General features: G+C 45.6%; 2 protein-coding genes and 1 non-coding gene across 3 annotated transcripts; 1 reads left to right on the forward strand and 2 right to left on the reverse strand.

The window, feature by feature from the left end:
- Nucleotides 1–575: 575 nt before the first annotated feature.
- On the forward strand, nt 576–776 carry LOC112270326. Its single transcript, XR_002962718.1, has one exon. It is a non-coding gene; the product is annotated as a small nucleolar RNA U3 (small nucleolar RNA).
- Nucleotides 777–852: 76 nt separating this feature from the next.
- LOC100839582 (catalase isozyme 1) lies at nt 853–4,723 on the reverse strand. The gene is made up of 8 exons (XM_003563195.3): nt 4,562–4,723; nt 4,372–4,468; nt 3,153–3,430; nt 1,919–2,695; nt 1,690–1,779; nt 1,451–1,518; nt 1,269–1,362; nt 853–1,161 (listed from the first exon to the last, which is right to left on the reverse strand). The coding sequence occupies exons 1-8, from the start codon at nt 4,574–4,576 to the stop codon at nt 1,102–1,104; spliced, it is 1,479 nt and encodes a 492-aa protein (XP_003563243.1). The 5' UTR covers nt 4,577–4,723; the 3' UTR covers nt 853–1,101.
- Nucleotides 4,724–15,510: 10,787 nt separating this feature from the next.
- On the reverse strand, nt 15,511–16,817 carry LOC104582084 (protein FAR1-RELATED SEQUENCE 5-like). The gene is made up of 2 exons (XM_024457388.1): nt 16,483–16,817; nt 15,511–15,835 (listed from the first exon to the last, which is right to left on the reverse strand). Exons 1-2 carry the CDS (start codon nt 16,815–16,817, stop codon nt 15,511–15,513), a joined length of 660 nt encoding a protein of 219 aa, XP_024313156.1.
- Between the last annotated feature and the right edge of the window lie 5,102 nt (nt 16,818–21,919).

The raw sequence follows: 21,919 nt of genomic DNA on the forward strand, positions 1-21,919 counted from the left end.
CTCGACCAAAGAGAACAATTGTATGTTCTGTTCTGTGATGTTCAGGAGTCTATACAACGCCCAATTTTTTTTTCTCTTCTCCTCTGGCACCTTCCCCAGAAGATCGGAGATCTTTTCTATATATACATTTGGCACTGTGTCTGCTACTTTTTATTTTATCGAAATCTGCTACTTTTGTTATGGCTAGTAAGGTTTAATTGAGTAAAAAGTACTCCCTCCGTCTCATATTAAGTGGCTCAGATTTGCCCAAATATGAATGTATCTATATTTAAAAAACTTCTACATACATGTCGTCACTTAATATTATGAGACAGAGGGAGCAAGCAATAATGATTAGGCTTCAGTTGATCCAAAACTGATTGAAAGAAAGCGACGAGGCCAGTATTTCGCAGACGGGCTGGGCTTTCTTCGTTCTCTTCCAGCCCAATTGTACATGGGCCATAACGAGTCCTTCCAACTCCCAAAGCCCTTTCTGTGGCTTGCTCCTCGCTGCACGCCACACACACATTAGTACCACCTCGCCACTTTAAGGGCAGCGCGACCAGCTTATAAGGCTGGGATAGAGCACTTGCTTCACGACCTTACTTGAACAAGATCTGTTCCTATAGGATCCTATCGCTACATCTAACGTAAGTCTGGTCTGATGCATTCAGACCTCTGGGCCAGAGCGTGATTAACGGCCTGGATTCTCCTGATCGGAGCAATCCGATGGCTGTAGAGGATCGTTCCTCCCTGGCTCACGCCGGTGCAGGGGCCCAGAGGTTGTCTGACAGTGCCCCGCAATTGCTTGATTTTTTATCACAATATCGTAGTAGGTGTAAAGCCAAGAGATCATTCACGATACAACAAAAATTGCAAGATAAGCCATCACATTGTCTTTATTATCTCTTTGCAAAAGACACAGTACGACGAGTGTTCAGTAATCCAGGCAACTGGTTCACAATACCCACCACCAGTAGTATTACATATATCAGTGTACATTTTATTAATCCATGACTTCACCCAGACGGGTTGCACATTTCATCAGTTCATGCCGCACCCTCTTGGCTTCACTGCAACCAACTGCTGGGATAATGTGTTACTTCATTCTTCCTTGTCGATTTACATATTTGGTTTCGCCTTGAGCCGCGACCCCAGCTTCTGACCGAGGGACGTGTCGCACTGCAACATAGGTAAAAGCATGGTTTCAGCACAATTTTCCATAGTTAGTCGGTCAACCATTGGCAGCTGATACACGATTGACAGTGGAAAACAACAGATGGATGTACCTGTGACCAGTATGAGATCCAGATGCCCTGAATTTCATGGGTAACACGAGCATCTGAGAGTGCATCAACCCACCGCTGGATGAAACGGTCTTGTCTGTGTTTCATACCAAAAACAGTTCAGTTAAGAAAAGGGTTTAAATTTTTCTCTGTGGCTAAGCCAGTCAGATTGAATTGGGACAAACCTAGCAGGGTCGAAAGACCGGTATCTCTCGCCAGCCTGCTTGAAATTGTTTTCCTTTTCGATAATACACTGCAATTCAACAGTAGAAAGGTAGCAAACCTTTTGTCAAAACTCACGCGCATATAGAGCAGTTTTACTTGTAAGAATATATTTGGAAACACTACAAATGGAGGGTCTGAGTACTATAAGGTAAAAAAGTTATGCCAAAAGCCTGAAGATCGGCAGTAAACTGTTGCGTACCTTTTCCCGACAGCCTGTTAGAACACGAGTTGGAATAGGGTACTTCTGGGCATGACGGGTAGGATCAAACCTTGAAGGGAAGTAGTTCACCTAAAAATCAAGGCAAATAGATGCAAGTCCATTTTCATTCCATCAACTGGAAAAACAAAACTGCATAATGGACCCAAATAGGAAGACGCATTCCAGCACATAGGAATGCAGGAGATAAAAGCACTAAAGAACACGGTACCTCCTCATCCCTGTGGATGAAATTCATGAAGCCTTCGTGATGGTTGTTGTGGTGAGCACATTTCGGTGCATTCACAGGTAACATCAGATAGTTTGGACCAAGACGATGCCTCTGGGTATCAGCATAGGAGAAAATTCTTGTCTGTAGCAGCTTATCATCAGAGTAGTGGATTCCAGGGACAATTATTGCTGGGCAGAAAGCAATTTGTTCATTTTCTGCGAAGAAATTATCAATGTTCTTGTTCAGGATCATCCGTCCAACAGGCTGCAGTGGGATGATATCCTCTGGCCAGGTCTTGGTGACATCAAGAGGGTCAAAGTCAAACTTATCCTCATGATCGGCATCAATGGTCTGAATGAAAAGCTTCCACTCTGGGTAATTCCCAGCTGCAATAGAATCAGTCAAGTCCTTTGTGGCATGGGTGTGACAGGTGCCTCCAACAGTAACAGCTTCATCATCTAAGAGGCACTTGACACCACATGTAGGCTTCCAATGGAACTTAACAAGGTGAACCTTTCCATCCTTGTTGATTAAGGTGTAGGTGTTGACACCAAAACCTTCCATGTGCCTGTAGTTGAGTGGGATGCCGACATCATCAAAGAGGAAGCTGAACATATGCAGACTCTCCGGGTGGTGCGAAAAGAAGTCAACTATTCTCCAGTTCTCCTGCATATTGGTCTTTGGACTTGGCTTGAAAGCATGGACCATGTCAGGGAATTTCATCCCATCTCGGATAAAGAACACAGGCATATTGTTCCCAACAAGGTCAAAGTTACCCTGAAAAGTCATGATGGCAGATATCAAGATACTTACGCGATATGACTGAAAAGGTTGGCATGATCATTCAAGTGCTGATGATAAACCGTTGATTGCATAATCTATATATGGGAGAACAAGGTAAGGCGACTCCATCCTTTAATAACAGAGATAAAAGTGAACTTGAGGTATGATTTCAATTTGCATCTGTATAAATAGTCCACACACTGAACAGATAAAGCACAATCAAAGCTGCCAGTATTTTACTGTACCAGCTCAAACCAGCTAACTAGTTTTCAATGCTTCAATGGCTTACAGAAAAAGGCATTATGGCAAATGACATGCTGACAGAAAATAACTGCACATACGCGAACATGTAGGGAAGTACTGAAACTGTATCATCATGAAGTAGTTTTAACAGAGGTCTCATCTTCAAAGCATAACAGCAAGCACATGAATAGAAATGAATCATTAGTACCTCTCTGGTGTAGAATTTCACCGCAAAACCACGTGGATCCCTCAAGGTCTCAGGGCTTCCACGCTCATGCACGACGGTAGAGAACCGGACAATAACTGGGGTCTGAACCCCAGGAGCCCGGAGAAAATCAGCACAGGTAAGGTGAGAAATATCATGAGTCACCTCAAAGAACCCCTTTGCGCTGGCTCCCCGTGCATGAACAACACGTTCAGGGATACGTTCCCTGTCGAACTGCGCAAGCTTTTCAATCAGATGATAATCCTCAAGGAGGATAGGTCCTGCGAAATGAACAATTCATCACATCAAGCCACAAATCAACATGCAACAAGAAATTAAAGACAGAAGCACCATTGTGTAGCTACAGATACAAAAAGAAGAACACAGTGGATCAACTTATAATCATTGACAGGAGACTTAGCATTTTTCATTTAGAATAATCAAACCTTTGACTTCGAATCACTTTAAAACTTTGGGCGACGCTGAATTATAGATGAATTAGGATTTTGTTCATGCTGGGAGTAAACCCGGTCCTACATCAGTAAATCTACCACAGATCAACTAGACAAATCACACGCCACTACGCTATCGTGGAACTTCCTGTCACCTCACATAATCCAATAAGCACTGTGACTGGACGATGACATGTTGATCCCAAAAGTTCCTCATCGTTATCATCTCCCCCTTGAGCAACTTTATGGCATGACAGTGATTGACGAAAAATATCAAGATTTCAGGTTGGAACTCACCAAGTTTTCTTAGGCAGGAATAAAGGAACACGGCAAGTTTAAAGCTAAGCAGCATAAACACAAAATTTATACAAGTTAATTCTTTTCTGTTCCTACCGCAAGGTGCATCGAATCAAACGCATGAAAACATACACGGACAGCATAACAAAATTAGTCTCAACAAATAGCTAGCTGAAAAAGAAACATCGGTGTACATAGAGACTTGTAATCACAAGAGTAACGACTACAGGGGCAATCTGCATCTTCCGACAGATCGAGAGACCATCACCCTCTACGACCATGAGCAAAAAAAAAAAAAAAGAGCTCCACCAAGCTAACGCAGACCGCCACGTCCCGCGGAGCAAGGCAAAGCAGGGAGTCTAAACTAGAGATCTCGCGTGGCATGGGAAGGTCGACCACCAGGAAACCAGGCCACTCGGTTCGCGGCACGGCCAGTTAGTTAGTTAGTCAGTCAGTCCCCTGTCCGTACATACCTCGTTCCCCGACGGTGAGCGCGTTGTTGTTGTTCCAGACGGGCGCGCCGGAGTTGGTGGACCAGAAGCCCGCGTTGGCCCCGCTCGACGGCCGGTGCTGCAGAAAAGAGAGAACAAAAGCTCAAATCGAGTCAGATCAGCGGCGGAATCGGCGATCGATCCAGAACGGGGGCGGGAGAATCGGCCGTACCTTGTATGGATCCATGGCCGGAGAGATCCCGACGGCGTAGGCTCTACAGGGGAGGGTCGCCTGCGGCTTGCGTGTTCCGGCGGGGAAGAGGAAGGGAGAAGCGATCGGGCGATAGGGACGGAGAAAGAGGAGGAGTTTGGGAAGGAAGCGGCGGCTCGGCTCGGCTTTTTCTAGGCTCCGCTCAAGCTGCTTTGTCAGTGGCCGGCGGGTGGGTCCCACGAGCAGAGACACGGAGAGAGAGTATTGGGGTTCGTGCCTGGCACGTACTCCTGCCGTTTTTGCTTACGTCACGTTAGAGATAATGGAGATAATTGGTTCATGGTTTGTTAGGAGTAAGAGAAAACAAAAAAAAACAAAAGGGGAATAAATAAATGGCAGGATGATGATGATCGGATCAGGCGGTGGGCGTGGAGTGCAACGGAATCAAAGGCTTGTTCATACTACGTGTGCTGTGGCCTGTGGGAGGTCGAATGCAAATTGGTGGTGCAATGCATTTTGTGCTTGTGGACTTGCTTCGTGTTGTCACGTTAGTTAGTTAGAAGGGCGTCATCAAACGTCGGCAGATGGCGGCGCGTCGTTGTGAGCTGGTCTTTTTGATTTTTGGTTCCTTCAAGTTCGTCCATTAGGACGGAATCGACGTCGGGACCTCCGAGATTAGGGTTCCTACCCATGTCGGCGAGACGTGGAGTCAAGTTATTTAGATCGATTCACGTCTCCGACGACAGCTCAGAAATGCTATTCCTTAGGAGCACATGTACGAGAACTCTTGAGCCGTCATCAGCAAGGTCAACCCAGCTCCGGTAGGGGATCATCGGCAACAATGACGCGTCATCGGCTCGCATCCGTATCCTTCTCACAAAAAAAAGCATGTAGTAATAAAAATAGTTGGAGATGGATCCTCCAGGTGGGCTCGCATGCGTCATCGGCTCGCATCCATATTCTTTCCTCCAGGTGGGCTGCTCGAAGCCTTGCGCTCCTTCACTCGTTGGAGATGGATCCTCGTGGGCTTCTTTTCTCCAGGTGGGCTGCTCGAAGCCTTGCACTCCTTCACTCGTTGGAGATGGATCCTCGTGGGCTTCTCCTCCAGGTGGGTTGCTCGAAGCCTTGCGCTCCTTCACTCATTGGAGATGGATCCATCGGGGTCGGGGGAGTTGCGGCCTTGTGGAGCTGGCAGCAGGCCGCCATCCAAAGTGGAAAGGAGTTATTAATCAGAATTTATATCGCGTGAACGTTCTCGCGCGTGTCTTTCTGCGCGACGCGCTCCTGGCTGCTCGTTCTTTCGCGCGCATGATCCCAGCGTATGCCACGTGTTCTACCTGTCTCAACTCTTTCCACGTCAGCGCTAGCGTGTCTCTCCACGCGCACCGTGCTGCGCTCGCGTTCGAATCTCCGTTGCTTTGAATCGCACGGCCCAGAAGTAGCAGTTTGAACCTCGGCAACCGCGCCTGTCCAATTTCCCCTCGCTCGCTAATCTCCGTTAGGTGCGCGTTTAATTCCCCCCTTTATTCTGCCCAAACTGTTGTCGTTACTCGCGCTCTGTCCTCCTTCCGCCGGCGGGTTTCTCATCCTGTGGGGGGGGGGGGGTGAAGAGGAGGGCGATTTCGTCTGCATCTCGCCGCCGGCAAACCGGCCGGAAAATCGTGGTTTCGGTCCAATCGAACGGCGCAGCAGCAGGTATTCCCCGTGCCCTTCTCCTAGAGAGCCATCTGTTCCTCCTCACTCGCCACCCTGTGACATTTTTTGGCACCGTATTTCGTCGTGGATTCCAGTAGAAGGTGGTCTCGCGCGAGAAATTTGTGGTGGAATTCGTTCCTACGGGGGCAGGAGCGGGGGGGTGTACCGTTGGATTGGCGGATTGGAGAGAATCTGTGCGGATTTTAGTGTTGATTTTTCAGATTTTGGCATGGATTATGCATCTCGGTGTCAAGGGGTGTGGGGTGTAGGGTTTTGCAATCTGTTTTTCATGGGCATGCGTAGTGATTCGTTTCTTTTTTGTGTTGATGATTAATCGCCCTTCATCGCTTCTGATTTTCAATTGCAGTCAATATTGTCTAAATATACGGGGGGCATGTGTGTCATTCGTGATCCGAGTTTGATCTCGTTTTCTGCATTTTTCCGTTTCTGCATTGGGCAATAAGGGTACGGGCAGGGGGTTGTTCTGTAGGTTACTTAGGTGGGGTTTTGTGCGAAATATGTGATGTAAGATGTATGGGCGATGTATTCTAGTGTTTGATACAAGTGGTGAATCATGTACCTGTTTGTTGAACGTTTGTTGAATACAATCCTTTTATGTAAAATCATGTACTCAAGTTGTTGAATATCATGCCCTTTTTTGGCTTTTTAGTGATGCGTTGTTGTACCCTGGTGTATCATACGATGTGGTTCATATGATAGTATCTAGGCATTTTTGCGCGTAGCAATATGTATGCATTTTTTCTGCCCTTATCCAACACGTGTATCCGTTTCTAGGTTACAATTGACAAAGTGGTTACAAGTGGTTTAGTTGTGCCATGGCTAGGAAGGCGATGACTCGAGCAGTGAAGACACAAAGGTAACTATATGTTTCTTGTCACGGAAATTTTAGTAACGGTTGGAATGGCATTTTTACATGGTACAGCTCTGAACTGCATGCACATGGTTACCTTTACTCTCCTGACATGGCAATGTTATAAGTATTTCGTGGCAACTCTACAAATGTTAAATGCATGCTGTTACTATTTTGAAATAAAAGCGCCTGCAATACTACCCGTTTTTTAACTCTTTGTGTATGGGTACTTTCACTGTTCATATATGTCATCTTTTGTAAAAGATGATTCATGGATCATACTATCTATTCATGTCAAATGAATGCAACACTATCTGTTTTCATGTCAATTGAATGCTTTTTCTTTGCTACTACTGAGGTCAAGCTTTAGAAATGTTACATTTTCTACATGTATATGGTTACTTGTATTATTCTCATATGGCAAATTTAGTAAAGATTGACATGGCAACTTCCCCTGTTTTCTGGTGTTTTTTTGATGGCCATCATTGGAATGATCATCCGATCATCTAATTGACACTGATTTATTTTCTTTAACTACTTTTTTTTCAGCCGCTTGTTCATGCAAGGAACAGGGCTTCCCCTTATGGGCTGACCCAATTGTATGATCATTTCAATGGTGGCCAAAAGCAGTCTTTCAGGATTATTGGGTGGCCGTCATTTCTCCATATAAAGACTACCAAGCTACACAATCGTTTGGTCGATCATCTTGCGAGTTGCTACGATCCACATGATAGGTGTCTTGTCTTGCCTGAAAGGGGCAGGATCCCGATGACTGAAGAATCTGTTTACAATGCCCTTGGGGCACCACGCGGCGAGTTGCCGGTGCCATACAGAGTAGACAAGGACATCGAGGCCCGGCTTGCACCGGAGCTGTTCCCAGGCATGGACTTATCCAAAGCTCCCTTCACAGCAAGGTGAACACTATGTTGAAGGAGATGACGGACTCCGGGGACAGATTTAAGAGGCTTGTGCTGATGTACATCATGAGCACTATAATAGCACCAACTACAAGCACTAGGATAAGCAACAGGTGCTATCCTGCAGTGCTATGTTTTGTCATTCGTATTGGAGGGTATCCCATTTTTATCTACATCTATCTATGTTCTGTCATCATCACATCCTTATTGTCATGTCAATTTACACATTTTTTCACCCATCCTCATAACTGGGGCAACATATTCATCCGTGTGCTTGGCATGTCAATATTTTTTTCCCTGTTTTGCCCCTGGCAATTTAATACTTGTTTGCCCCTGGCAATTTATCCTTTATGTGATTGGCAACTTAATACCTGTTTGCCCCTGGCAATTTATCCTTTGTGTGATTGGCAACTTATTATATTGTATTGGAGGCAACTCATACAGTTATCATGGTAAATCCATTTTTTCCTGAAAACACATGTGGAATATTGAATATTGTAACAACCAAGCTTTTTAGCACACAGGATAACATTCACAATGCTCACAGATATAATTTCTGCAAGTTTGTCATTGATCAACTCCATGAAGCATTGTCTAAGAAGAAATTAAACAAGGGTTGTCGTCTTTACCTGATGGTATGCAATTTTTTGTCTGTTGATCCCCTTATAATGACGACAATTTGTTGATTCCCTTTCCCATCCATGGACTATTGAGGTGGGTTTTCACTTTTTTTTTATGCAGCTGTTGTATGTTGATAGCCTGGACATAAGTGAGCTTGGCCTTGCTGTGCCAACCGCCCCGGTCGGAGTGAGCGCATGGACCAATCAATTGATTGATGAAGTCATTCGAGCTGACACGAAAGAAGATGGCTCTTTTGGGAATCTCCAGGTTCAGCTATGCGATTTTTATTTTGATACCTTTTCGTCCTATTGGCATGTCAGTTGTCACTTTCTCTCTTTTTTTTGGCGCATTAATTGTGTTTTTTTTTGTATCAGCTCGTCTCCGACTACGCTGTGAACTATACCTTATTTTGGGGTCCTCAACAGTTTTCTAGGTGGATTCGTCTAAACAGCCACCCTAACGTCAGGCCAAAGGTATTCTGTTTTTTGTTTTGCCTCCCCTGCTTTTTTCAAAACTGTTTTTCTTTTGTTATAGCCATAAGACAACCTTTTTTTTTGTTCCTTAAGTCTTCTTTTTTTTCCCCAATTATTGAATGTTCTTCTTTTTTGTAGACGCGGAAGAAGGTTGAAACACTTGTGGGTCAGTTTGCTTCAAGGATGACGTCCCTACTTGGCAACCTCGTGCAAGGATGGACTGGGCTGACACCCCCAGAAAGTGAAGAAATGTCCTGCCGGCTGCATGCGGTAACTGGTGGTGTGCCGACGCGTTTTCGTTCTGCAAGGGGCAGGTTTGAGATGGATAGTCAGCCAAGTGGGTCAGAAGATGACGACGATGATGATTACGTCAGTGATGATGATTCGGTCAGCAGCCCCAAGGACGATGGATCTGACAGTGACAAGGATGATGACGACCCGCACCATGCCCCTCAAGATGGTGGGAATCATGACGATGCAATGGACAAAGACGACGGCCATGGGGGAGATGGCAGTGGTAATAAAGCCACGAACAACAACGAGTGCGCCGATCAAAATGCCAATGTCGAGGCAGTACAGAACGATGAATCTGGGACAGGTGGAGGTGAGCTGGACGTTGGAGCAACAACGGCGAGAAATGTAAAAGATGTCCATCGCAGAGCCTCCGGAAATGCAGCTGGGTGAATTGAAGTTAAAGAGGCAGAGGTACATTATGGTACATCTTCTGTTGTCATCATTTTCTTTTTTTTATGGCAACTGCAGCTGTGATTATATGGCAATTCTGGTCAAAAACAGTGCGTCAACAGATATGATGTAGTGTCTAGAGGCAACTATAGCTTTGTTGATATGGCAATTTTGGCCAAAACAGTTCGGCAACTGACATGCTTTATGGCGAGGGGGGGGGGGAAGTAGTGTAATAGATGCACATTGCTCCTTTTTTATATTCATGTCGTGTTGTAGTAATAAAGCCACGGACAACAACGAGTGTGCCGATCAAAATGCCAATGTTGAGGTGGTACAGAACGATGAGTCTGGGACAGGCGGAGGTGAGCTAGACGCTGGAGCAACAGCGGCGAGAAATGTGAAAGATGTCCATCGCGGAGCCGCCGGAAATGCAGCTGGTGAACTGAAGTTAAAAGAGGCAGAGGTAGATTTTGTTACATCTTCTGTTGTCATCATTTTCTTTTTTTCCGGCAACCGACATGCTTTATGGCGGGGGGGGGGGGGGGGGGGCGAGTAGTGTAATAGATGCACATTGCTCCGTTTTTTATATTCATGTTGTGTTGTAGTAATTGTCAACCATCCGATGATGATTTTTGTATTCATTGATCCAGGAGCGAGTCGTCATCCGATGATGATTTTGTGGATCGCAAGAAACCGAGGTATCCCGTTCTCCTCCAATACCTTATGTGGCAAGCCAAGTATATGATATCTGATGTGTCAATTTATATATTTATTTATAACAATTTCTATATTATTATTTGCAGGTCAAGTATATTTTTTTTGCTCTCATATTATTTTGTTTTCCAGAGTTAGTAAGATGGTTCCAACAAAAAGCACTAGACCTGCAAGGAGGTCCCCTCGGTTTTATCCAAATAAGGATAGGACAGGCGGCGGGGTCTCAACTGCTGCAGCTCCTGCCCTCGGGAAGTATGAATGAACCATTTTTTATATGGCAATTTGTTTTCTGTTTTTTATGGAATTTTATGAATTTTTCAATACATGTTTCATCTGTTTGGTACACATTTTTTTTAATTATTATTTTTTCCTTCTCCCAGGGTTGCTAAAAAGGTGCCCATGAAAATTGTTGCACCTTCCAGGAGTTCTCCTCGTTTATCTCGCAAAACAGGGGCCCCCCTAAATGATGATGTAACCACCGCAGCTTGCATCCCTAAAATGTACGTGTATGCTCGACCCCTCTCCCTCCATGTTTGTTTTACATGGCAACTACAAGTATGTAGTGATGGCAACTTTATTTTGTTTTTCCTGTTACCGTAATTTGTCCCACCAGAGTCACTGAAAAGGTGCATCCAAAGGCTACGGTACCTGCAGGGAGTTCTCCCCGCATTGCTAAAAAAATGGATGGGACATCAAACGATGCTGTTGCTCGCATTCATGAAAAGTATGTATAAATTTTTTTGTCCCGTAAAATTCTTTTTCATTCATTTTTGCCGTGTTTTTTTTTTTGTGTTCTCATAACATGGCAATTCCACCATTTTTCGATGTGGCAACTTTGTATAATTTTAGTTGTTTGACGTACAGGGCACCACGTTCTCGTCCCACGAAGGAAGCAAAGGAAGCAAATGCTCTCGATGGACTACGCAAAACCACTGCCGTGTTTGATAGGCTGCGGGGAATGCTAAAAGTACCAAGGGCGGGGGATGGCCATAGTGTTGATCCAACAAGTTTGACGGCGCCGGCTGCAGATGCTGGCGTTCCAAGCGCCGCTCTTGGGTCTGCTGCCAAGGATGTAGCCATTGCATTGCCAGACCCTGGGGCCGTCACCGCTCCCGACAGCAGGCGTGTTGAAGCCTCGTCCCCCGTCGTCGGGTCAGCGAGAAAGCCGGTTGATATTGTCTCCCCTGTCGTCGGGTCAGCGTCAAGGCCAGTTGATATTGTCTCCCCTGTCATTGGGTCAGCTTCAAGGCCGGTTGATATTGTCTCCCCCTTCATCGGGTCAGCTTCAAGGCCGGTCGACATCGTGTCACCTGCTGTCCCGCCACTGGAACTCCCTAACTTAGGCGGTGCACCTGAAACGGTTCAAGCAGGTGCAGAAGGGGGGGATTTGGTTGACAAGCTATCGCCAACAGGTCTAGAAGCTGCGGAGGGGCTGGTTGGATTGCGCACAGGCATGTTCTCTGCTTCCCTACTGTTTGCGAACCGCACTGTTGGTCAAAATGAAACCACAGTGAAGAAACACACAAGAACAAAAGCTGCTGCTAAATTGGGGCTCGGAAGGGCAAGTGTGTGATCTCAAGGCGGCAATCTGTAGCCACTGCTGCTGGTGATGCATCAGTACCAGCAGGCACAAGCGACGGACTGTCCAAAAAGAAATTTGATGCCCATGGTAGTAACCGCCATCCGATGGCATTCACCCCACCTTCGTGTGATCTTGGTGTAAGTCCGATAGCACCGCAAGCAAGCACACCCACGGGCGGGAGTGATCAAGTTAGAGAACCTGACGCCAAGCAAGCAAAACACGTGTCGGTCGTACTCCCAGATGAGAAGGCTGGTGTGCACTCTATTGCCCATTTGATCCTTTTTTCCCCTCTTTTTACACATTTTTTTAATGCCATGTGACAAGTTTTATGTTCTATGTGGCAATCTTATCTCCTTTTCTATATATTTTTTGCAATAAATCAGGTGCGCACACAGACCAGACCAAGGGAGCTGATGTTTACCTAGGGTCACCTGCGGGTCACCTGCGTATGTATCTCAGGGAGAGATTGATATTTTTGACGCTTTCGACTTAGAATACCGGAAAGCAAACGCGGCCTCCTCGTATGGTTCTGCAGGTACTATAAATTGACAATACCTGCATCCGTTTTTTTTGTTCATGCTTGCCACACATCTTTTGCATTTTTTATCCATGGCAACCTGTGATTTTCTTTTCTTTTTGTCTGGCAACTTATTGCCATGTGCTGTGGCGACTTTATCGTCATGCGTGGTGGCAACTTTCTACATCTGTGTGCTGACAGTTTTTTTTCTTTTTTACTCTTTATGCATGACAGGGCCCACCACCACTGAGACTCCTATGAAAAAGTTAACAACTGATCAGGGCGTTGAGTGCAACGCAACTCCAGCAACAACAGTTATCCCCAAGAGGGTTGTTCAGCCTTCAAAGTATGTGCGCGGGCCATATTGCAATATCAAAGCTACCGTCGCCGAGAATGAGCTATAAAGGAAAGTTAGACGTTATGGCGATGCCAAGAAGACGGCAAAGTCCAAGGAGTAAGTAGACATCCCACCCTTTTTCCCTCCTCTTTTTTCATGAATATTGTTGTAAACCGGGATCCACTTTCCATTTTCTTTTGTTTTTTGTCAGCCATGCACTCTCATACGCGACCAGTTTTGAAAATCGCTGTTTTTTTCACCATCTTTTTTTGTGTGGATATTTTGGGGCCAGGTCTGATTTGTGCATGACACATATAATTAAGTGTAGAGTAACATGGGTCGAGCTTAGGGAGCTTGCTGCATGTGTCAAGCCAAGGGGTCAGTTGGAAAGTAATGTCGCGGAAGCTGCACTTGAGTACATCAATACAAATGATTGCCTTGTGATGTCTTATGTTGTTTGTAAGAAGATATCGGAAGGAAACATCAAGCACAATGTGGTGAAGGCAGCTTTCAGCCAGGAGATTGGTTCAAAGCTCACCCGAAAAAATCTTGTAAGTTATTTTTTGTGATTGTTCTCATTAGGCAATGGTGGGTGTTTTTAGCTTCCAGGTTATGGCAATTGTATAGTTTCATACATGGCAGTTTATATTAGGATCATGCTGGCAACTAATACATATAGCTTCCGGGGGGGGGGGGGGGGGGAGGGGGCAATTATATAGTTTCATACATGGCAGTTTATATCAGGACCATGCTGGCAACTTTATACATCTAGCTTTCAGGGGGGTTATGGCAATTATATAACTTTATACATGGCAGTTTATATCTGGACCATGCTAGCAACTTTATACATCTAGCTTCTAGGGGGGTTATGGCAATTATATAGCTTCATACATGGCAGTTTATTTTTTTAAGAAATAGAATACTTGTTGTGCTCATATATTTCTCTTTTTTCCCACATTGTACAGATCATGTTTCCCTTAATCCAAACATGGGGCGAAGGGAATGACAAAACCGGTCATTGGTATACTATTTCGATCAATACCAAGCAAAAAATGTTTGAGATTCTCGACTCCCTTTGCGGGCCGGATGATGATGTCCTTCAATCACACTCCCGCGAAATGATCAAGCACATGAAACATGCATGGCATGAGTATTATGGTGGTGCCAAGTTGCAGATACAAGATTTCACCACTCAACACATTGATGTGCCAAAGCAAAACAACCTGTAAGCATGATTTTTTGATACACCATGTTTTGCATTTTTTTGGGGTTTTTTTTGGCGCTTTAAGTTAGTGCATATTCATATCCCCCGTTTTCGTCCTGCAGCGATGATTGCGGGTTTTACATGCTGGAGTTCATGAGGAAGTGGGATGGGAGATTCGTGCCTGCGCTAGAGCCAGATGACATCGTTGAATTGAGGAAGGTTCTCACCTACAAGTTGATTGCGACCCAGCCTTTTAACGAGAACACGAATGCAAAGGAATTCATAGAAGAAAACACCAAATGAGGTGAGTGATAAAATGGGTCTTTTGTCTGCATCTCCTATGTTGTTTTAAAGACATAAATAATCTGCTGGCAACTTTATGTGGTTAGTTATGGGCAACTTTTATGTAATTACTGGCAACTTTTTTATGTGACTCAGTGATGGCAACTTTACGTAATAAAAGATGGCAACTTCACACCACGTCTGTGTGGCAATTCTGTATTTTTTTCTTCTAACAAAATTATTTTTTGTGCATATCTCAAGTAAATCACACACATAACAGTGCAGGCCCAAACATTTCAAAATCTCAAGGCAATACTTAGTTTTTTGAGTATGGCAACTAATGACTACTTGCGTTACACTTCCACTTTATAGTAGTAATCATCACATTTTTCAAAATCATCATAAGTTTCCGCCAAGTATCACATATTACTAACTGTTCTTATAGCAAGACAAATTTAGATCATTATCAGATGCGCATTTTGCCGACTCTTTTTTTCCTTTTTTTTTGCTCTAACTGCACGCTGCACGATCTGCCATCCTTTGCTGGCATGTCCTCGCATCGTGATCGGCCGATCTGCAAATGCTGCATCGCCCTCTTTTCTTTGGTGCCTTTGGCTCGATATCCAGCGCTAACTTGAAACGCCTCTCCCTGGGCCTCCCTTTTGTTGCTGTCATAGGCGGGTCCCTAATCTCACGCCCTGTTGATGCAGCTGAAACTTGATCCGTAACAGTTTCATCGGTGGCATGCCCCCGCAGCAGATCCTTCAGTTGCAGCCCTTGTCGCAGACCCTCCCCCCCCCCCCCCCCCCGGATGTTGATCCTTCCTGTGCAGCCCCTGACGCAGACCCCAGTGGTACAACACCTTGTCTCCTAGACAAACCAATCGCTTCTTTTGCTCTCGCATCTTTTTCTTGCCTCTTCCTCAGTGAAGCCATCTCGCTTCTCATTGCTTTCATGTGCCTCTCTACTATCCTAACTGCATCTTGATCATCACAAGCCTCTTTGGCAATGTCACCAAAACCCCTTTTCATTGTTGCATAGCGCATCAGCTTCCTAGAATTCTCTGGCATCTCCTATTGCGCGGGGTTTAGCTGTTGCGTGCTGTGCGGCCCGAGTGCGGCATCTGCGTTACACGTCCACCTCTTGAGGATGTAGTGCTGCGGCAGGACCCTGACCCCTTCCTGCTGCATAACTCTTAGAATGTGGCAGCACACAATCCCGTCCCTATCAAACTTGCAACATTCACAAGAGTACATGCCTGCCTCTATATCAGCAGCCAACCTGAATGTCCTGGCGCCGTACTGTCCGGAATGGCCAGTCATCGAAATGGCCTCAAATGTGTTCTGCCCAGTCCGCGCGCAATGGTACGAGGATGTCATTTGTAGCTCCTCCTGAAACCTGCAGCTCCAAGCAAATCAAATATAGTTAATAAGTTTTTTTTGCAAGGCAACAATACTTGAAAACATGGGGCAACTTTTAGCACCACCCATTCGCAACTTCATTTAATACAAATTCCCATTTCTTTTTTAGCAGCCTATGTGAGAATTTCAAACTAAGCATCTCTAGATTGGCAAACCTAGCCATCTGACACTGGCAACTTGGGATTTTTAATATGTGGCAACTTTGTATATGTCATTATTTCTAAAATAGTACCAACTTTTACCAAAAGACAAGCTAATATGATTATGATTTTTGTGAGGCAACAGCATATGAAATCATGTGGTTGCTTTAAACAGCCCCCTTTGGCAACTTCATTAATTTTATAAATACCAATCTTTTTTCTTCAGCGGGACCTTCCTGAGAATTTTCAAACTAAGTTTCTTCTTCATAGTTTTTGGGGTGGCAACCTTTTTTTTTGGGGGGGGGGGGGGTATGTGTCATGCGTGTCATAGCGCCAAGTTCATCAATGTGGCACTGGCAACTAAACTTGTGTTACACTGACAACTTTTAGGGATAAATGCAATGCCTAAAAAAGAAAATATAAAAACTTTTGTGTGCGCATATCATGGCAGAGATGCGAGTGGGGGGGGGGGGTTCCGTGTCACCTGATAAACATCCTTCTTGTGTATACCAACTTCACCTGTTCCTCTATCGGGCTGAACCCCCATTTCTTCGGCACGGTGAGCGCCGTTTCAGCCTCAGCTTGCCTCTCTGCTCCTAGTATCTTCTCTTGCAGAACCGAGTATTGCTGCGCAAAGTCGTATATTGAATTGCTGGGGCTAACATATCTTTTTAACACGGCATTGAACCCCTCGCTCCGCTGCACGGATTGCAAAAAAGGGTAGAAGCTGAGCATGAAGTATGCAGGCACCCAACTTGTCTGGTTTTCCCATAGAGATGATAAGTCCTCATTATCTTGCACTTGATATTTCTCAATCATTGCGCTCCACTTCAACTCAAATTCTGCCGGTGTGAAGTTATTGTTTATGCAGTCCTCAAAATCAGCGTGCACTCCAGGTTCCTGCCCATGAATCCACCCATCTTTTCTTGCGCTTTCTTCATAATGTGCCAGCGACAATTCCTATGTCTTGTTTCCGGGAAAACCTCTAATATCGTGTTCCTCATTGCAAAGTCTTGGTCTGTTATGATATTTGCGGGTGCAATCCCATCCATCGCTTCCAAGAATGTATTGAACAACCATACGAAGTTGAGGGTGTCTTCGTTTCGTAGGAACCCACACCCAAACTGAACCAACTGACAATGGTTGTTTATTCCAATGAAAGGCGTGCACGTCATGTTGTACTTATTTGTCAGATATGTAGTGTCAAAGGAAATGCAGTCGCTGTAGTACTTGTATGATCTCCTGGCTTCTGCGTCTATCCAATACAAGTTGATCACCCTATCTTCTTCGTCTAGCTTGAAGCTATAGAAGAAGTCATCATCCTCTTTCTTCAGTTTTTTGAAATACCGGAGCGTATACTTCATGTCCATTACACAATGCTCTCTCCGCGGTGCCGCTCTGAAGTTGGCCATGTCTGTTCTTGTGTACGACAAATCGTTCAGCTTGCCATGTAGGGTTGACAAGATCTGCATCATTTGGCTTGTCCGAAGGTTGCAAGCATGCAGAAGCTTCACAAACTCCCTCTCTTCCCTCGGCATGTGGCGGTGCGATCGCAAGTACTTGCCAAGATCGAATTTCTTTAACACACTGTGGTTGTGCTCTTCCTCAAACTGCTCCATGATATATGTTGCACCATCCAGCTTTACCTTCATTCTTGCATGGCAACCAGTCCTTTCTGTAATGTTTCTTTTCCTTTTGGGGACCATTGATTCCGGACGCTATGGGTCCTCCCTTTCTTTTTTGTTCCTGCCTGCCAAGTAACATACGAACTGAGCTCGGCTTGTTTTGCCACTCTTTATAGGCCTCTGGTAATCTATCCTTATGCCAAAGCCGTTCCATCTTGCATAGTCCAGATAGTTTTTTTTAGCTGATGCAATGCTATCGAACCTCATGCCCACTGCTGGTTTCGCAGGAGCTGACACATCACGTCATCAGCATCTTCGTCATCCTCATTGTTATCTCCATCAACTGCCCTTTCTCCACTATCCGTGCGACAAAGGGGTTTCTGGCACCGTGCATGTCCCGACATGTTCAGTGTGCGTAGGGCCCCCTATACGACTTGGATCTGCACAAAATTACATGAAAACTGTGTAATGTAGGCGAAAAAAATCAACCAGCGCGTCATGCGGAAAACTAGCAACCGATGTAGTCGTTCCATGGCAACTACAAGCTTTTGCCATGTTTGTCGTATTGTCATGGGCAGCTCAACACCTTACCACGCGGCAACGTTAGAATTCATGTTATGGCAATTTCATGTCAATTAAAATGGCAACTCTTTTTTTACTTCCTGCCTTTCTTGTTGAAGTAGCACACGGGAGACACTGTCAGCAAACCTACTCGGTTCTGAATGCTCCACGTTAGTGCACGGATCTGCAGCGGAGTAGTATTAGACAAAAAAATTAATTGGGGGTGGGGAGGGGGGAAAATGACAATGGAAACCCTGTTGTCTTGTTTTTTCTTTTCTTTTTTTGTTCGCTATACCTTGCGGCAACACTGGCTCATGCAGCATATCTGTGTGACGTGGTCCATTTTCATACGCAATGCGTTGACCTGTAGCATCAACCGCAACCTCATCGACATCGTGCGGACCTGCACCAGCAATGCATGGTTTACTTCACATGTATGTAATTACAGTATCCAGTGTCTGGCAATTTTTAGCATGACATTGATGGCAACTTTTAAGTTGAGATGAACCGCAGCACATCATTTCTGACCAATAATCAATCTCACAGATGCAAGTGTTTTTTTTTTAAAAAACCTTGCGAAAGCGATATGACTTGATGTAGCAGCGGTAGCAGCGGGTATGAGGCATGCAGTCCATCAAAGGTTTCCGCCAAAACATCATCCGGGGTCAATGATGGGAAGCCCCATGAAGGAAAGATATTGCCCACGCCCCCTTCCATGTGGCGATCCTTTCGTTTTTTTTCCTTTTTCGCAGGCGCCCTCCTGTTTAGATAAGGAAATACATCGTCAAACTAGTGCACACTTTGTCATTGCAAGGTCAAACCATTGTAGCAGTTTTGCATGGTTATTTGTTTATAATAACCGCAGCAAATTAACCATTTCATGTAAATGTTGAGATGGTTTTTGTTAGATGGCTGCTACATGTAAACAGAATATGGTGTCATTTTCGTAGGTCAGATCGTGCAATCTAAACGACCATGTGGCAACTTTAGATTCAATTATCTGGCAGGTTTACCTACATGCATGGTGGTAATGGATTGGGTTAGCTACTGGGTTAGAGTCAAAATATCCAATTATGCTAGATATTGTTGAAATGGTTTCTGTTAGATGGCTGTTACATGTAAACAAAATATGGTGTCGTTTTCATAGGTCAGACCTGGCAATTTAAACGACCATGTGGCAACTTTAGATTCAATCATCTGGCAGTTTTACCTACATGCATGGTGGTAATGGATTGGGTTAGCTACTGGGTTAGAGTCAAAATATCCATTTATGCTAGATATTGGGTTAGCGTCGATCAACAAACACACACACTTAGGCACATGTAATCCAGAATCAGCACCATGCATACACAGCCCACAGTTGAAAGTACTCAGATTTTTATAACAACCACAGTCGGAATAACCAATTCATCCAATTTTTCAACCGGAGACAAGTATACTTTTCGTGCATAATTAGGACAATTATCTTGGTCTGTACGCAGGATCTCTAAATCATCGTTTTTGTTTGGAATCGAGTGTAGGCAGTGGTTACATAGGGATTTGGGGAGGTTGAGAAGTTGGGGTCACCTTTTTTCTGGAGATTTCTTTCTGGAGAGAGGGGATTCGATCAACAATGTTGGGGCATGTTCTCCATCACGTTGGTGGCAATTCTACCTGTTTTTTGGTGGTGGATTTCTGCTGTTTTTTTGCTGGAGAGGAACACCTTATGGCGTGCCTGCCATGGGCGCCGCCATGCCCTAATCCCCCCTCTCATGTTCTCTCGTCCTTGTCCTTCTCTCCTTCTCCGACGGAGTCGTCCCGTTCTTTGGAGGCGGAGTCTTGTTGGCAACTTGGGAAAGAAGATAGAAACCAGGCCCCAACCAACCGCATGCCTTAGTTTGTGGCCTTTTTTTCGCTGGCAATTTTGAGGTATCCATTATGGCAACTCTTTTTTCTTTTCTTCCCCGGGCCGTAATTGAACTTCACGCCGAATCGACAAGGCTTGGCAACTAGCGTCGCGCCAGAGCGTTCCAGTGTGCATGGTATGAGCTCGCGCTCGTGCAGGAAGAAGTTGGCAACTAGCGTCGTGCCCAGAGCGTCCCAGCGTGCACGGTACGAGCTCGCGCTCGTACGCTGCCGCGCGCACGCGCTCGCGTGGCACCGTGACGTGGCAAGTCTGTAGTTCACGGCGCGTCGCGCGGCAGGTTTCTAGCGCGAACGTCACGCGGTATTCCAACCCTTAATCCATTATTAATTGGGTTTGAAGAGCAGCAGCGAGAACGGCACGAAGGCACGAAGGGGTTGGACCTTGTTACTTTGGGCCGGGCGTGAAAGAGCGAAAAACTTCAAAGGCCCGTCCACCCTATAGTACAACAAGTCCGGGCCGTATAACTTGCAGCCCAACTAGCCAGCTCTGTCAGTCAAATGAGCACAGCACAGATGCAAGAATATGGCTACTGTTTTCACTGTCTCTTCACCTGAACTAGACCGGTTAATCGTCTCGCGACCGGCGAGAATTGCATCTCTTATGTATTTCGGTTCATATATAAAACATTAAATATATTTTAGTGCCGGATCGATGGATATATACATAGTGACCTCACATAGATACGAGGATCAGCTAGTAGGAACGAAATGATAAGGTACGTGTTCTCGGAGTCAAAGACTGATCGACCATATACGCTACGTAAGCTTGATATATTAGCTTCCTACTCCAGCTAATTGATCGAATTAATTTCTAGTCCAGCTTTAACAAAAATCTTCCCTAAATTACTGCAAGTATATATAATAACATTTGCTCATCCCCATTTTTTTACAAGATCGATCGGTTGAGACCTTCTCTTTTGCGAGTAGAAATGTAGAATTACCTGGCCTGCTTTCTAGCTGGTGTAAGATGCATTCTACAGTTTGTTAGATGACGGTTATATTTCATGTTGTAACTGCCTCGGTCTAACGCTCATATGCAACAATGCCAAAGTAAAAAAAAAAGAAAATCTCCTGAGATGTATCAAAGCGTCCATAGCATTAGCTAGTGACTATTGAGGCAATTAATTAATCGATTAAGCAGAAGACATTAATGCCAAAACCGAACCTGAACCGGATATGCAGAAATAAATTGATCAGCTAGCGAGGATTGCAGCAGAGAGAATGCGGCTAGCAGTGGCTGCTACCTGCCTCCACTACCGCTTAGTGAGAGTATTAGTACACTACAAAGCACAGCAGCTGCAGTTGAGGACCAGCTAGCTAGCACATACACCTGCACTGCACTGCAGCTCTAGCCACGCCATGGCGTCCTCGCCGTTCGTCATGTCCGGCGCCGGCCAAGTCCACCCTCACCTTCTCGCCTCCTCCGGCGGCGGCGGCGGCGACGACCCCAGCAACAACTGGCCCTACAATCTGCCGTCCTCACACGCGCTCGACACCACCGCCGTCGTTCTCAGCAACCTCACCATCAAGAAGAAGAAGAAGAAGAAGAAGAAGAAGGGCGCCGGAGCCGGAGAAGAAGGCCCCCTGATCATCCAGATCCGGTGCCCCGTCTGCGAGCGCACGTTCCGGACGCCGAAGGGGGTGCACGGCCACATGCGCGTGCACACTGACCGCGGCTGGCGCGGCATGGACCCGGCGCCGCCGCCGCCGCCGCACGCCGCCGCCGGCTACCGCTACGAGTGCGCCCACTGCGGCACCCAGTTCCCCACGCGCCAGTCGCTCGGCGGCCACCGCGCCAGCCACAGCGGCATCCCCGGATGCTCCGAGCTC

The sequence above is a fragment of the Brachypodium distachyon genome, chromosome 1, assembly GCF_000005505.3.
Source record: "Brachypodium distachyon strain Bd21 chromosome 1, Brachypodium_distachyon_v3.0, whole genome shotgun sequence".
In the NCBI taxonomy this organism is placed as follows: domain Eukaryota; kingdom Viridiplantae; phylum Streptophyta; class Magnoliopsida; order Poales; family Poaceae; genus Brachypodium; species Brachypodium distachyon.

Bases quoted from the DNA above. Each gene is read 5' to 3' on its own strand.
- LOC100839582 (XM_003563195.3), bottom strand. The intron at 2,696-3,152 runs GTACTAATGATT...ATGACTTTTCAG, and splicing joins TGAAATTCTACACCAGAGAG to GGTAACTTTGACCTTGTTGG. The intron at 1,363-1,450 runs GTTTGTCCCAAT...TATGAAACACAG, and splicing joins CGGTCTTTCGACCCTGCTAG to ACAAGACCGTTTCATCCAGC.
- LOC104582084 (XM_024457388.1), bottom strand. From the start codon at position 16,817: ATGATTGAGAAATATCAAGTGCAAGATAATGAGGACTTATCATCTCTA. The intron at 15,836-16,482 runs GTGACACGGAAC...TTGGAGCTGCAG, and splicing joins ACAAGAAGGATGTTTATCAG to GTTTCAGGAGGAGCTACAAA.